The sequence below is a fragment of the Spea bombifrons genome, chromosome 4 (assembly GCF_027358695.1).
Source record: "Spea bombifrons isolate aSpeBom1 chromosome 4, aSpeBom1.2.pri, whole genome shotgun sequence".
Taxonomy (NCBI): domain Eukaryota; kingdom Metazoa; phylum Chordata; class Amphibia; order Anura; family Pelobatidae; genus Spea; species Spea bombifrons.
Genome location: NC_071090.1, coordinates 76182890 through 76197243, shown reverse-complemented (window position 1 = coordinate 76197243; position 14354 = coordinate 76182890). Strand labels below are relative to the sequence as shown.

General features: G+C 41.7%; 1 protein-coding gene and 1 non-coding gene across 2 annotated transcripts; one reads left to right on the top strand and one right to left on the bottom strand.

The window, feature by feature from the left end:
• Positions 1–6472: 6472 nt before the first annotated feature.
• On the bottom strand, positions 6473–7114 carry LOC128491422 (olfactory receptor 1019-like). Its single transcript, XM_053463745.1, has one exon. The coding sequence runs from the start codon at positions 7112–7114 to the stop codon at positions 6473–6475; it is 642 nt and encodes a 213-aa protein (XP_053319720.1).
• Positions 7115–13107: 5993 nt separating this feature from the next.
• On the top strand, positions 13108–13181 carry TRNAI-AAU (transfer RNA isoleucine (anticodon AAU)). Its single transcript has one exon. It is a non-coding gene; the product is annotated as a tRNA-Ile (tRNA).
• The last annotated feature ends 1173 nt before the right edge of the window (positions 13182–14354 follow it).

Below are 14354 nucleotides of genomic sequence, written 5' to 3'. Positions count from 1 at the left end.
TGCCGTTATGTAAAAGTGAAGAACAGTTATGGTTGCATGAATGTAGAAATGAACACAGAATTGTGTGGTATTGGGTATTTTAACATTTGAAAGCTTTGTGTGATGTTTTATCATTAGATATTGTGTGTGAGACTATAACACTGTACTGACTGTGAAGGTAGAGATTTTGAAACTACATGTTATGAGAAAATGTAAGCCTTTTGAAAGAAAAAATGAAAATAGATTTAAACTCCCTCTGTACTTGTACATAGGTATTTCAAACTAGGTGTATATCCATATAAATTAGAAATATGCTTTTTTCCAGTATATCCACATATGTAGTATATACATATACCTTAGCTATAGATACGTGAATACGTATATGTATGCAGGAAAAACTGTCATTTGAACAAGCACAAGATGTTTCGGGGGAAAGTAAGTGGTACAGTTTTCTGGGTTTATCAGAGATTTTTGGGAGTAAGGTAAAAAAGCTCCATGCATCTTTATATTTGTGTATGAATGCAGATGTGTTCTCAAATCCTGCCAGTGTTTACATTTTTTGTTACTCCGCTAGCCGAAGATGCACCACTGATTTTCTGTATATCTGGAGGCAGATGTTTTGGTTCACCCTATTTTAGCTGTTTATTAACTTTGGTTTTTTTTCAGCACACAAAACAAATTGCAATTAGTATAGAAACATGGAAACATAGAATTTGATGGCAGAAAAGAGTTATTCGGCCCATCTAGTCTGCCAATTTTCCATGATGTAAAGATGCAGATATTAATCAGTCTATGATCTTGATAAATTCAGGATAGCGTTACACTAATCCCATGCATGTTTAAATCCACTTACTTTTTATACATATCTCCATCTTCATAGATTTGCTGTTTTATTTCAATAATATTTCTTTTTTTTCCTTTTGCTGTTGTTTCTTCAGGATCATATATTTTGTAAAAGTAACAATTATGAGACTCTTGATATCAAGTCCTTTTTCTGCATGACTTATTATGCACTTGCTGTTGTAGAGGTATAATGCATTTTCAGTCTCCTCATATGTGATTTTATATAATTTATCTGTTCTCAGGGGGATTTAGGATAACTAAATGTATTTCATCAGAGTTAATTTAACAATACACAAATGGCTGCATCCACATCATACATAACAACAATTTCTTACAGCCTATTTTGGATATAAAGTCAAATTTGAATACATTTACATCAATTAAACATTAATCAACATTAAAATTAATGTCTCTTTTGTTTTAATTGAACCGTAAAGTAAGATTCATTACACTAAATTCATTCATCACACTAAATGACCAAACGTATGTGATCACCTGACCATCACAACTATATGAGCTTGGTAATTCCAAAACCATGAGAATTAATATGGATTTGGAACCCTCCTTTATGACTCTAACAGCCTCTGCTACTCAGGGAGGCTTTCCACAAGATCTTGGACTGTGTCTGTTTAAATTTGTGCCCGTACAGACAAAATAACTTTTGTGAGGTTAGGCACTGATGTTGGATATGAGGGTCTGGCATACAATTGACATTCCAATTCATCCCAAAGCTGTTCCATTGTACAGTGCTAAGGAATATGATGGTGCTATATAGAACAATAAATAACAATAATAATAGGGTTAATGTCAGGGCTATGTGCAGGCCACTCCACACCAAACGTATTAAACCATGTCTTTACGGACCTTGCTTTGTGCACAGGGGCACAGTCATGCGGGAACAGGAAATGGTCTTCCTCAAACTGGTGCCACAAAGTTGAAAGCATACACATATCTATAATGTGTTTGTATGCTGTAGAATAAACATTACCCTTCACTGTTTAAGGGGCCTTAGTTCCTAAGGTGCTTAGCCTAAACCCTGAAAAACAATTGGTTGATGCCAGCGGAGGCCCCTGCAGGCGACCAATAGAGTCGCTTGCACGACCCTTTAACTCCTGACGGGGAACTTGGCCTGTCTCCCCGCTCCAAGAGTTATTATTATTAAACTTTATTTATAAAGTGCCGACAGATTCTGCAGCGCTGTACAAGATGAAAATTTTACAGATAACGACAAGTACAATACAGCGATTGACCTACAGATACAAGAGGAATGAAGGGTCCTGCAGGTCATTGTTGGATCTTAGAGGGCAGGCTGGAGTATATTTGCTGATGAGGGAGGACAGGTAGAGGGGAGTGGTGTTAGTGAGAGCTTTGTATGATAAAGTTAGTATTTTGAATTTAATTCTGCTATGGATGGGGAGCCAGTGGAGGGACTCGCAGAGAGGTGCGGCAGATGCAGAGAGTCGGGTGAGATAGATTAGTCTGGCAGAGGCATTGAGGACAGACTGGAGGGGAGATAGTCGGGAGAGAGGGAGACCGGTAAGTAGGTTGTTGCAGTAGTCTAGACAGGAGATTATGAGGGAGTGGTTTAGTTGACTGCGATGCTGGCAGTCAGGAATGGACAAATTTTGGAAATGTTGAGTAGTTAGTTGTGGCAGGATTTAGAAAGTGATTTGATGTGAGGGATACACAAGATAGGTTTGAGTCTAGGGTCACTCCGAGGCAGCGGACTTGTGGTGAAGGAGAGATTGTGGTACCGTCGACAGTGATAGAAAGGCAAAGTCTTAGACATATTTATTTTGAGGTGGTGAGAGGCCTTTAACTCCTGACGGCGAACCTACGGATTATCGCAGGGGTAAACGGGAGCGGAAATCCGTCCTATAAGTCCTATATTCCTCCAACGCTGCCATCTCTTTCCCCCTTGCCTTATATTGCTCCATGCCCACCATCTCTTTCCCCTTTATGTCTTAAATTCCTCTGTGCTTGCCATCTCTTTCTCCTTTATGTTTTGTATTCCTCCATACATGCCTTCTCTTTCTGTAAGACATAATAATAGTGTTTAATAATGCCTCTGCTACAATCTTAATTTTAAATATGTGTACTTGGTCAGATCACACATTTTAGGATGTTCTATTCTTGCTTAATATTTTATACAAAAGATGTGAGATTCCACACATCCATGCTAACACACACTTTCATCTACAAATTATGCTCACATACATATTCATGTTTACACGTTCCCCGTTCCGTCAGACTTTCTGCCTCATACGCGACTTTCAAAACCTCTCTGAAAACTAGACTTGTGCATTCGTCTTCGGGCGAACATGAAAACGAACACGAAGTAAGTTACTCTTACACGGGTGAGTTACGGCGCCAGGAGTTTAACAGTCTGTACGAGTGACCCTATTGGTCGCCAGCAGGGGGCTCGTCTGCCATCGACCAATGGCAGACGAGCCCCCTGCTGACGACCAATAGAGTTGCTCATACGTACATTTAAACTCCTGGCGCCAGAGCTGCGTTAACCCCGTATTAACCCTTTAACTGGGAAAACGAAGAAAAACCGAACATGAAGAATGTCCACGAATACTCACCCGAAGAGAAGACAGGAACAGGCGAATATTCGCGGAATACGAAGATTTTTTTTTCCCCCCGAAGACGAGCACGAAGACTAACACGAAGAGCCCCCTGGTGCCCAAGTCTCTATTGTATGTGTTAATGTATGTGTTTATAAATTGTTCTAATGAGTGTAACAGCGCTGCGGAATCGGACGGCGCTTTATATATAAATGTAATGTAACACACACTTATATATACATTCTGATTCTAAAGTAGATATATTCATATTTAGCCGCTCCCTCTCGCAATCTCTCTTGTCTCACCTGAACACTGTGAGCAGCCTAGCGTTACGTGACCCCGCTGTGTTTCTGCCTCCCTGAAATTGAGAAAGGGACTGTTCTTTTTGAAGAATTATGAACTGGCCCATTCATTATGAACTGGCCCCAGGTCAGCCCAACCCCTGACACCAACCCTCAATTGTATGTGTCACTCCTGCTGTAATACCACATTGTTTTTGTGTGCTTGGTACGACATACTTTGTTTGATAATGCGCTTCTTTATAATATGTTACAGACTATGATTTAACTGTTTGTTGGTGCTGTAACACAAAAGAGTACTTACAAATGTATAAGTGTTTATGATGTTGATTGTACACACAATATGCCTTTATATACATGGTGAAGCTGAAATCAGACCCATTGCCACAGATGTATAAAATAAAGCACCTAGCCATGCAGTGTGCATTTGCAAACATTTGTGCTTTGAAGAGCCCAGTGAATTGATAAGGTGCCACCTTTGCAATAGGTCAGTTCATGAGATTTCATCCCTGATATAAATTCCATGGTCAACTATTAGTAGTTTTATTGGACAGTGGAAGTGTTTTGGAACAGCAGCAACTCAGCCACAAAGCAAAACACCATGTAATGTCAGAGAGCACAGTCACCAAGTGCTGAGGCGCATGGTGCGTAAACGTCCCCAACGCTCTGCTGATTCCATAGCTGAAGAGTTATGAACGTTCATTGGCATTAATATCAGCATAAAAACTGTGTGACTGGAGCTTCATGGAATGGGTTTTCAAAGCCAAGCCACTGAATGCATGCCTCACATCACCAAGTACAATGCCAAGCATCAGATTGAGTGATGTTAAGCACGCCACCACTAAATTCTGGAACAATGGAAACATGTTCTGTGGAATGACAAATCAGGCTTTTTGTTTGGCAGTCTGATAGGCGAGTCTGAGTTTGGCAGATGCTAAGGGAACATGCCTGACCTAAGTTACCTGCATTGTGCAAACTGTAAAGTTTTCCCAAATTGTAATTACAGTGCTTTGATCTTACCGATAATATGTTTATTAGTTCTGTCCATATTTTTTTTGATCACTGGAAAATACCGTATTGGCTTGAATATAGGCCGCACTTTTTCCTTTTTTTTTAAAGACTTAAAGTGGGGGTGCGGCCTATATTCGGGGTCTAGCGCCCGACGCCCAGGACATGCAGTTCCGGGCGCCGGGCAGGTACCAGGTTTAGGATACAGATCCCCCGCAGCGGTGCAGGGGACCTGCATCCTACTCTCTGATACGCTCAGACAGCCTCCCCTGCCAGCACTTCCCACGGGGGGGCCGGCACGGGAGGTTGTCTAAGCGCATCGTGCAGACGTTACCGGCAGCAGCGATGCGCGTAAACAGCCCCCGCTGCCGGCACGTCTGCACGATGTGCTTTAACAATCTCCCTTGCCGGGAATTCCCACGGGGGGGAGTTCCGTCAAGGGAGATTGTTAAAGCACACCGTGCAGATGTTCCGGCAGCGGAGGCTGTTTACGCGCATCGCCACAGCCGGTGAACGTCCGCATGATGCGTTTTACCTCTGCCCCCAAGACTTACCAGAGCAGACTCCCGGGTGTCTTGCGGGGCCGGCGGGGGACATCTACGCAATACGGGTATACAACTTCCGGTGCCGGCACATGCCCTGAGTGCCGGCACCGGAAGTTGTATACGGGTATTGCGTAGATGTCCCCCGCCGGCCCCGCAAGACACCCGGGAGTCTGCTCTGGTAAGTTGGAGGGGGGGCAGAGTGGCAGCATATCTCGGGGGGGACAGTGGCAGCATATCTCGGGGGGGAGGACAGTGGCAGCATATCTCGGGGGGGAGGACAGAGTGGCAGCATATCTCGGGGGGGGACAGAGTGGCAGCATGTCTATTAAAAAAACTTTTTCTTTAAAAAAGCACCCAACTTTTAGGGTGCGGCCTATATATGGGGGCGGCCTATATCCGAGCCAATACGGTATGTTTCAGTAAGTTATATGTATCACCTTTATTTAATATTTTAATTGAGTTCACCAAGTTTTCAACACTCAAGTAATTAAATATTTTTTGTTTGGTAATTGGAAAGCATTACTTATTTGTGGGAAGGTTAGCAAACTCTTACTTACATATACTGTAAGTCACTAATATAGAGTATTTTCTGGGATTCCCACTCACGTTAGAGATACATTTTCTATATTATTTTCAATCATAGTAAGGGAATGGAAATCCATAAAATTATTATTTTTTTGTTCAGTTTTTGAATCACTTCTCATATTCTTATTTGTTGTGAAAAACTTCTGACTCCAATGTAAACCACCCTTCTTGTATTGCTTCTTCTGTTTGAATCATGGCAATATGGAAACCCTACTAGCTTCAAGGTGCTTTTAATATACTCAACCCTATAGTTCACATATCCTCAGGATCTTTAAAAACGTGTTTGCCCTCAGCATTTCTGTTAGGGAACTTCCTTCATCTACTACCTGGTTAAAGGTAATTGTTAAATTCTCAAATATGCATGCTTTCATAAACTTGTAGAAAATATTACCAAAGCCGTCAGGCCCTGGAGTTTTACTTTTAGCTAATTTATCAATCATTTTACTCAATTCTATTTTGGTAATTTTACTATTCAGAGACATTCTTTGCAAACTTATTGGTGCAGTATTATATTTTTTGAGATGACTCTGCATTCCAAAATCTGATGAAAATCTAGTACTTAAAACAACATGGAATCTAAATCCTACAATTATTATTAGCAATAATGCTCAAAAGGACTACGAATTGCCGTGTCACATATTGCTTACTTGTTGTACGATATTGTTCCAAACATTAGTTTCTTTAAAGCTCCTTTCACCTCAGAATTTCGCAAGCTATAAATCATTGGATTAGCAGCAGGAATCACAGTAGTATACACTATGGAAATCAGCCATTCCTGACCCTTTGAGTAATTGGATGTGGGTCGCATATACGTGAATACCACAGTACCATAAAAGAGAGTAACACAGGTAAAATGGGATCCACAAGTTGAAAAAGCTTTGTATCGTCCTTTAGAGCTACGAATTCTCAAAACTGATAATAGAATTAGGCTGTAGGAAGCAAAAATGACAGCCAGTGATCCTGCTTCTACAAACCCTCCAAATATATAAACAAGGATCTCAGTTAAAGTAGTGTTAGAGCAAGCCAGTTTTAGAAGAGGTGGAATATCGCAAAAGTAGTGGTTGATATTCCTGGAAGCACAAAAACATAGTTGACTGATTGAAGAAATAACAGCTGATGACTGTATAAGACTCATCACGTAGCAAGAGAAAACAAGCCAAAAACACATCTGTTTATTCATGAAAAGTGAGTAACGGAGTGGAAAATGGATTGCTACATAGCGGTCATAAGCCATTGCAGCCAATAAATATACTCCTGAAGTCCCAAAGATAGCGAAGAAAAACATTTGTGTTATGCATTCTCCGAAAGGAATTGTTTTGGCAGTACGAAGTAAAGTGGCTAGGGTTTTAGGAACTGTGGTGGTAGAACTGCACACATCAAGCAATGAAAGATTACTGAGAAAAAAATACATTGGAGTGTGAAGATGAAAATCTATACAGATTAATGTAAAAAGGGTTATATTTGCTAGTACTGTATGTAGGTAGATGCTCAGGAAAAATACAAAGAGAGGCCAATAATCCTTCCACTCTGTAAATCCAACAAGGTGGAATTCATTTTCTGCACTGGTGTTGCCAACTTCCATGTATGGGAAGGATGTTCCAGGAAAAATGCTGTTTTATACTAATACAATAAAATCACAATGAATTTTAAATCATAATAAATTATAAATTGCTGCATTACATAGTATTAGTAGAAGACATGTATACTGTAAATAAGTGTTCAAAGTTACTCCAAATGAAATGCTATGTTATAAAAAGCAATAATATTAAGCATACTTTTTTCAGTTGTGTATGTCAGTATGTACATGGTTTTTATAAAGTTGCATGAAACATTTTTTAGTCTCAATGTGCCGGTTTGATTCTTGTAACTTTTCTGTTATTGTGTGCTACGCATATAGGGTGGCTATGTATTTTAGTGGTATAAATAAATGTACATACATACATGAAGTTTGCTATGCTTGCATTCAGCCCTTATGCACCTATGTAAAATACTTGCCCTGGTGCAAACCACTTGGTCAAATAAGATAATTCCTCAAGAAATATAGGCACTCACATGTCTTGTAAATTCAAGATTATTTTAATAAAAGGTTCGCTTACCAGGTCGTCACCCTACCAATCTTTGGAAAGAGTATAAAATGCAAGTCTCTGTAGTATACCATTTCTTGTATCAATCACAATTTAAGGTTTACATGACCTGTTCTTTCCTCCACCACTATCAACTTTCCAAGTATTGGATGAGAGCATTCAAAGGGACACAAACAGATTTTTCTCTATTTAGGAGGTAATGTTCTTGTCATTTGGTTAGGATATTGACAGATGCTGGTTTCTTGAGGAAGGTTATCTTGATAAAAGTTACAAACTGGGACTGAAACATTGACTTTCTGTATGTGAACGTTTTATCAAAGTAAGTTTTTGGATTTACATGACCATGAGTTCCCATGAGTTAAGGGTATATATATATAATGGTATGATGAGGTAGGACCCCAGATGGCGGAGTGGGCCAGGCCAAACTGGAACCAGAAAGTCTGAGAACCAACCGGGTCAGACAGGTAATCAGGATAAGCCAAATCAGAATCCAGAGACAAAGTCAACAAGCCGAATCAATACCAGACGAGCAGGAATCAGGAGCCGAATCAGGAGACAGGAACGAGGTCAACAAGCCAAGTCAAACCGGAGCAGTCAGTAACAATCTAACGCGCAAGCAAATAGCAGAAATACACCAACCAAGGGTGACCCAGAAGAGGAAGTCCAGGTTTAAATAGGGACAGGTGGAGGTGTGTCCTGCATTAAGGAGGTCACCCGAGGTTATAAGAACACGTTACATCTGTAACGTGTAATATTATGTTTTGATGCTACCTGTTTGCCGCGTGGTCGGCCACGCGGTGAATAAGCCGACCGGGTAGCGGTGGTACTCGCTGCCCGGGAAGCCGGCCGAGGAGGAAGCGTCGCGGGACCGGCCACGGCGCCAAGTCCTTACAATATATATATATATATATATATATATATATATATATATATATATTGTAACAGAAAGGCTGGTACAGCAGTGGATGGGCAGTATACACGGCCTATTTTGGCTAATTTTGTTTGCCCTTACACATCAAATTGAAGTGCCAGGGAAAGATAAGCACAATAAGTTACTAAAATATAAGTATGAGACTTAGAAATTGTGTAATGGGCCCCTGGGGTGGAGTATCTAGAAGAGCAGGGTGGGCTGGTGTTCCAACAGGTTTTAAAATCCATACCAGGATTTTCAGGTGACTAACTACAGCTCACTTGATCTAATTAGGAGAGTTTTAAAAGACCAGCTTGGTGCAGTTCACTTTCCTTCTTATTCCAGCCAAGAAAGCTGCAGGCCAAAAACCTTGCTGGATCTATTTTTTTTGGTTGGAGTGTTTTGTTGGGAGGTGGGGAAGCCTACCCCCACCCAGCGAGACAAAAACCCTGTGTTTAGTTAGCACTCGGAGGAGCAAGGATTTATTTTGTTTAAATTGTATTTTGGTTTTGCTGCTGATTTGAAGAAAATAAATATTTAAATTTTAGCTGGATCTGGAATTGGCTTTTATATTACCCTAGAAGACAAGTGGTTCTGAACGATCTCTAACTCTTTAAAGGACGTTCAGTCACACTATATATATATATATATAGAGAGAGAGAGTGTATACCGTATATACATACATGTTTTGTTTTGTATTTTAAGACTGCAACAGACCTCTTAACCTGATTTTTAATTTGTCTCTATTTATATTGTATTCTATTTAGTTGCAGCATGTTATGTGCTGCACCTACTAGATGTATGTTACAGTTATAATATTAAACAATGAAGCCATTTTAACACACAAACACCCATTTACCCCAAAGTAAAAAATAAATAAATCAGTAGACACATGGATTATGCAAATAAATGTTTCTGTGATTCCATCTCAGGCAGCCTATAAAAGTGATATGTAGGCCGAATAAAAACAACTCAGATATTGGGCTGGATTCAATGCCAGAGATAAAACCATCATAAATAACTGAAATGTATTTCACAGTTACAATAGAAAAAATAAGACATATTGGCACAGATGTCTTAACCAAGTATTACTGTTCTTATCAGTTTTTTCACTGCAGGCCATACAAAGATTCTTACTCAATTACCTGAGTTGTCTGGCATTTTATGCAGCCAATAGTGAGACTTCCATTTTAAGCACAATTCAATTTAGGAGACATTTACTTACATAAAACTTTTTAATAGCAAGAAAACAAGCACTTTAACAATTTACAACAAACACAGATGAGTATTATTGCAATTTAATAAAAGAAAGCCTTTGTACCTGGATATTGCTAGTGTCGCCTCCTCAAAATACTGTAGGTGATTGAGGCAGCATCTTTTAAATATGTTGCATGCCCCTAGAGAAGCAGCATTGTGTATGCAAAGATATGATTAAGGGAATTGCATAACATTGAATGATTTATCAGCCTGTCACTGATCTAAATTAAAAATGTAGCATGGTACATTAATTAACATGGAATTCAAGATGATATATAGTCATTTTGATCCACGTGAGATCCACTCTTCTCCTTAAAATAATTCACTCTATTATTTCTAGTTCTGAGGCCCCAGACAAACTATACTTTCTGAGCTCGCTGACTCACGACTAGGTGCCTTGGGCCGAGTAAAGGGCAGAGGTTAGAGTGTAGATTATGTCAGAAACTGTAAAACCATCCACCAAAGCAGGGCTGGTGCAAGGATTTTTTGCCACCCTAGGCAAAAAATGATTTTGCTGCTCCATTAGCTCCGCCCCTTGTATACCACCCCTTGAGATGGAGTCATGTGAGCGCATCATGCACATAACTATACACCATGCGTTGACTGTACCTACATAGCAGGCATAGATCACAGGTCACCCATATTTGCTCCCATCTCACTTTCTCTCCTTTTTCTCCCTCTCTCCTCTTTCTCTTTATTTCCCCCATCTCTTTGATGCACTCACGTAACTACAGGGCCCTGTAGAGCTACTAGGCCCGCACCTCTAGGGGGCCCTGCGCGACCACTGTGGCCCCTTGTTACTGTCTTCTCGTACCTTTTCGAAATAGTTTAGAAAGGCTATTCTTCTTTTATTGAGGGCTGTTTGAAGGGAGACCCATCATCATCACCACTGCCGTGTTCTGGTCCTTGTCTACTACCACGATGTTTGGTTTATTGTTCAGTACCTGCTTGTACGGTGGCCCGACGGCTGCGTAACGCAAGCCCACAGCTTACCACTGTGGAGCTTGCACACTGTTTCCCCTGAGCAGGTAAAGAGTTTCATCACACAGTGTGCGGGCGCCCCAGCAGTAAGCCACAGGCCCGTGTTAGGCTTCTGTCGGGCCGCATAGATGCCTGGTTGTCTCAGTGATGCTCGGTCGGCCCCCGGACCAGTGAAATCTGCAAGAGAGGTAAGAGGTTGCGAGAGACTGAATGAGTGAGTGAATGAATGACCGGTAGTGTGGATGAGTGTTAGAAGTGGCACAGGCAGACTGCTAAAGGGGCAGAGTTTGCACAGGTAGGCTGTTTTGGGGGCAGAGGCATCTTGTGTTAATGTCTGGCTTAGTGTATAGTTATAGGGGCTATGCTGCGCTAGCGTTAATGTCTAGCTCAGTGTATAGTGATGGGAGTTAAGATGTACCAACATCAATGCCTGGCTCATGCTGTACCATATGCTTGGCTCATGCTGTACCATATCGGTTCTGTAAATGTTATTTAAACTTAATTTTTTTATAAGTTAATAATTTATTTTTCAGATTCCTAGTTTTTTTCCAGTTCACATACAGTTTACAAATATATGAAGTAAATATTGCCAACATATGTTTTTTGTGAGTGCCACCTTACCATGTCCTCTTTCGGCCAGCTCGCTATGCTGGCAGGGTTTCTGATGACTGGTAGGGTGTATATGTTGATACACTGCCCTTACACACACCTGGCCATTAACACGTGTATACACATTCACTGCCCTTACACTCCCCTGCCTTTACACATAAACACACACACACGCACGCTGCCCATACACACACACATGCACGCTGCCCATAAACGCACGCACGCTGCCCATACACACACACCAGCTTACAAACACACACATAAATACATAGCCCTGTCCTGTGGTGGGAGCGCAAGGTCTGTCACTCCAGGCCTCTGCTTTAGTGCTCCCTCATCACTCACCAGGCTATTGATGCAGAGCGCAGGGGTGACGTCATATCCCGGCGCTCTGCATCATTTGCCGGCGCATGGTGATTAGGGAGAATGGTAGCCGGGGTCTGAAGTGACAGACCTCGCACTCCCTAATGTTCGTTGGATTGTGATTTTCAGGGCCGGCCGAAGACTTAATGCCGCCTGGGGCGAAGTTTAAAACGCCGCCCCCCGCCAACGCCGGCGCCATAATCTACGATCCCCCCCCGGTACTTACCTTTAAACAGTCCTGCGGCGAGTCTCCCTGCTCTGCCACGGTGCCGGCTTGTAATGCTGAGCGCCGGAAATTGACGTCACTTCCGGCGCTCTGCATTACAAGCCGGCACCGGGACCGAACAGGGAGACTCGCCGCAGAGGAGAGAGAGAGAGAGAGGGGCGCCGAGCGGGTAAGTGAAAACCACTCGGTGCCCCTCTCTCTCTCTCCTCCGCTTCAAAAAAAAAAAAAAAAAAAAAAAGCGCTTGGGGCGGCAAAGTGCCGCCCCTTCTAAAGTGCCGCCTGGGGCAATTGCCCCAGTCTGCCCCATTATAGGGCCGGCCGTGGTGATATCCCCAAACAGCCCTGCTCATCAGACACCTCCTCCCGAGACCAGCGCTGATGGTGCCTGGGTGCGCATTGCCCACGGGGGCACCTGATGAGCAGGGGTGGTTGGGGAGAGCACAATCGTGCTGCTGCCTCAGCAGTCCCCTGAAGACCGGCCCAGGGGAGGCAGCCTTTCCGCTCGCCCCCTTCCCTATAGAATTGTTACTGTTTTTTTAGGGCTTAGTGGTGAATCACATTGCTGGCAGCAATGTGATTCACTATGGAGCCCTGTTAAGCTGGTTAGGGAGATCTGTGACCTCCCCAACCAGTCTTGGAGGCTGAAGCTGCTGGTCGGGCAGCTGTGACTCAAGGCGAGTGCCTCACTCTCCTCACCCTTCCTACGGCCCTGCATCATCCTTGTTGAAAATCTTCAGGTCCGAGAAGTGGATACTGTCACAACTCCACTTAAAAGTAAAACGGACATTGCCTAGCAAGTCATTAATGTATGTGACCACCTGTTGTAGTTCCCTCAGCAATCTTGTATAAATGGCCGGTTAGCTCAGTTGGTTAGAGCGTGGTGCTAATAACGCCAAGGTCGCGGGTTCGATCCCCGTACGGGCCACTCCTTTTGTAAATATTTTTGAGTCTTACAGAAATTTAAATTTAATTTAATTAGAAATATTACAGTCACTTACATTTGCTAAACGCTATTATTGGAACATTCTAAATTAAAAAATTATGTAATATGTTGAATACGAACTGACAGTACAAATAAAGAAAAAACTGGCCCGTACGGGGATCGAACCCGCGACCTTGGCGTTATTAGCACCACGCTCTAACCAACTGAGCTAACCGGCCAATGGTTGCGCAGTACCAAATTCAATGTGTACATACGGCACACAGGTTTATTCTGTCGGTCATTAACGAGTTCTAACAACTGGGGCTCATAAAACTGTGGTTTTGCTTAATTGTATATTGTATAAAATATCGTGTTCCACGCAGCAAAGTTTTTCCTTCACTATACAAACAAAATATGGGTCGTATAAATATTTACCAAGGTGCATTAGTAACGCATTCACACAATGTAATTCAAGTCAATACGCATTCACACAATGTAAAACGATTTAATTAATTGAAAAAGAAAGCCTCCCCGTCGGGGAATCGAACCCCGGTCTCCCGCGTGACAGGCGGGGATACTTACCACTATACTAACGAGGATAAGCTATACAGAGCTTGCCACTGCACCGACCATAAATATATGTAAAATAGCTGGTGAGTAGCGTGTGACTGGAGCGCTCAATATTGTCTTGTCTCTGCTTACACTTTTATGATATCATTCCTTGCAGTAGCTTTACCAAGTTATAGGATAGAACTAAATATTCTATGCATTAGTCAGTCAGCCACCTTATTTAGACTTTAATTGGATTTTAACAAACTAGTTATATTTCAAATCTATGTATTCAGCTGTACGAGTCCATTTTGTTATTTCATTTTAATTTAACTGTTAGGGCAGAAGGTGTCTCTGTTGGTCTGGGATGATTCACAATTACAGTGTAAGAAATAACACAAATGCAAGTTTTGTTCAGCAATATCGTACCTTATTTAAAACCTGCGTGGAGTGTTTGTATTTTTTTATTATTTTATGCTGCTCATAACTTTACTTTTTATTTTTGTTTTTAATCATCAATATTTATTTTTATATTGTATATTTTAACATTTAGCTATTTAAACGGTGTTTTATACTCAATGTATTGCGCACTGGTAAAATATTATAAACAGCGCCACCTAGCACCGA

Bases quoted from the DNA above. Each gene is read 5' to 3' on its own strand.
- LOC128491422 (XM_053463745.1), bottom strand. From the start codon at position 7,114: ATGTTTTTCTTCGCTATCTTTGGGACTTCAGGAGTATATTTATTGGCT.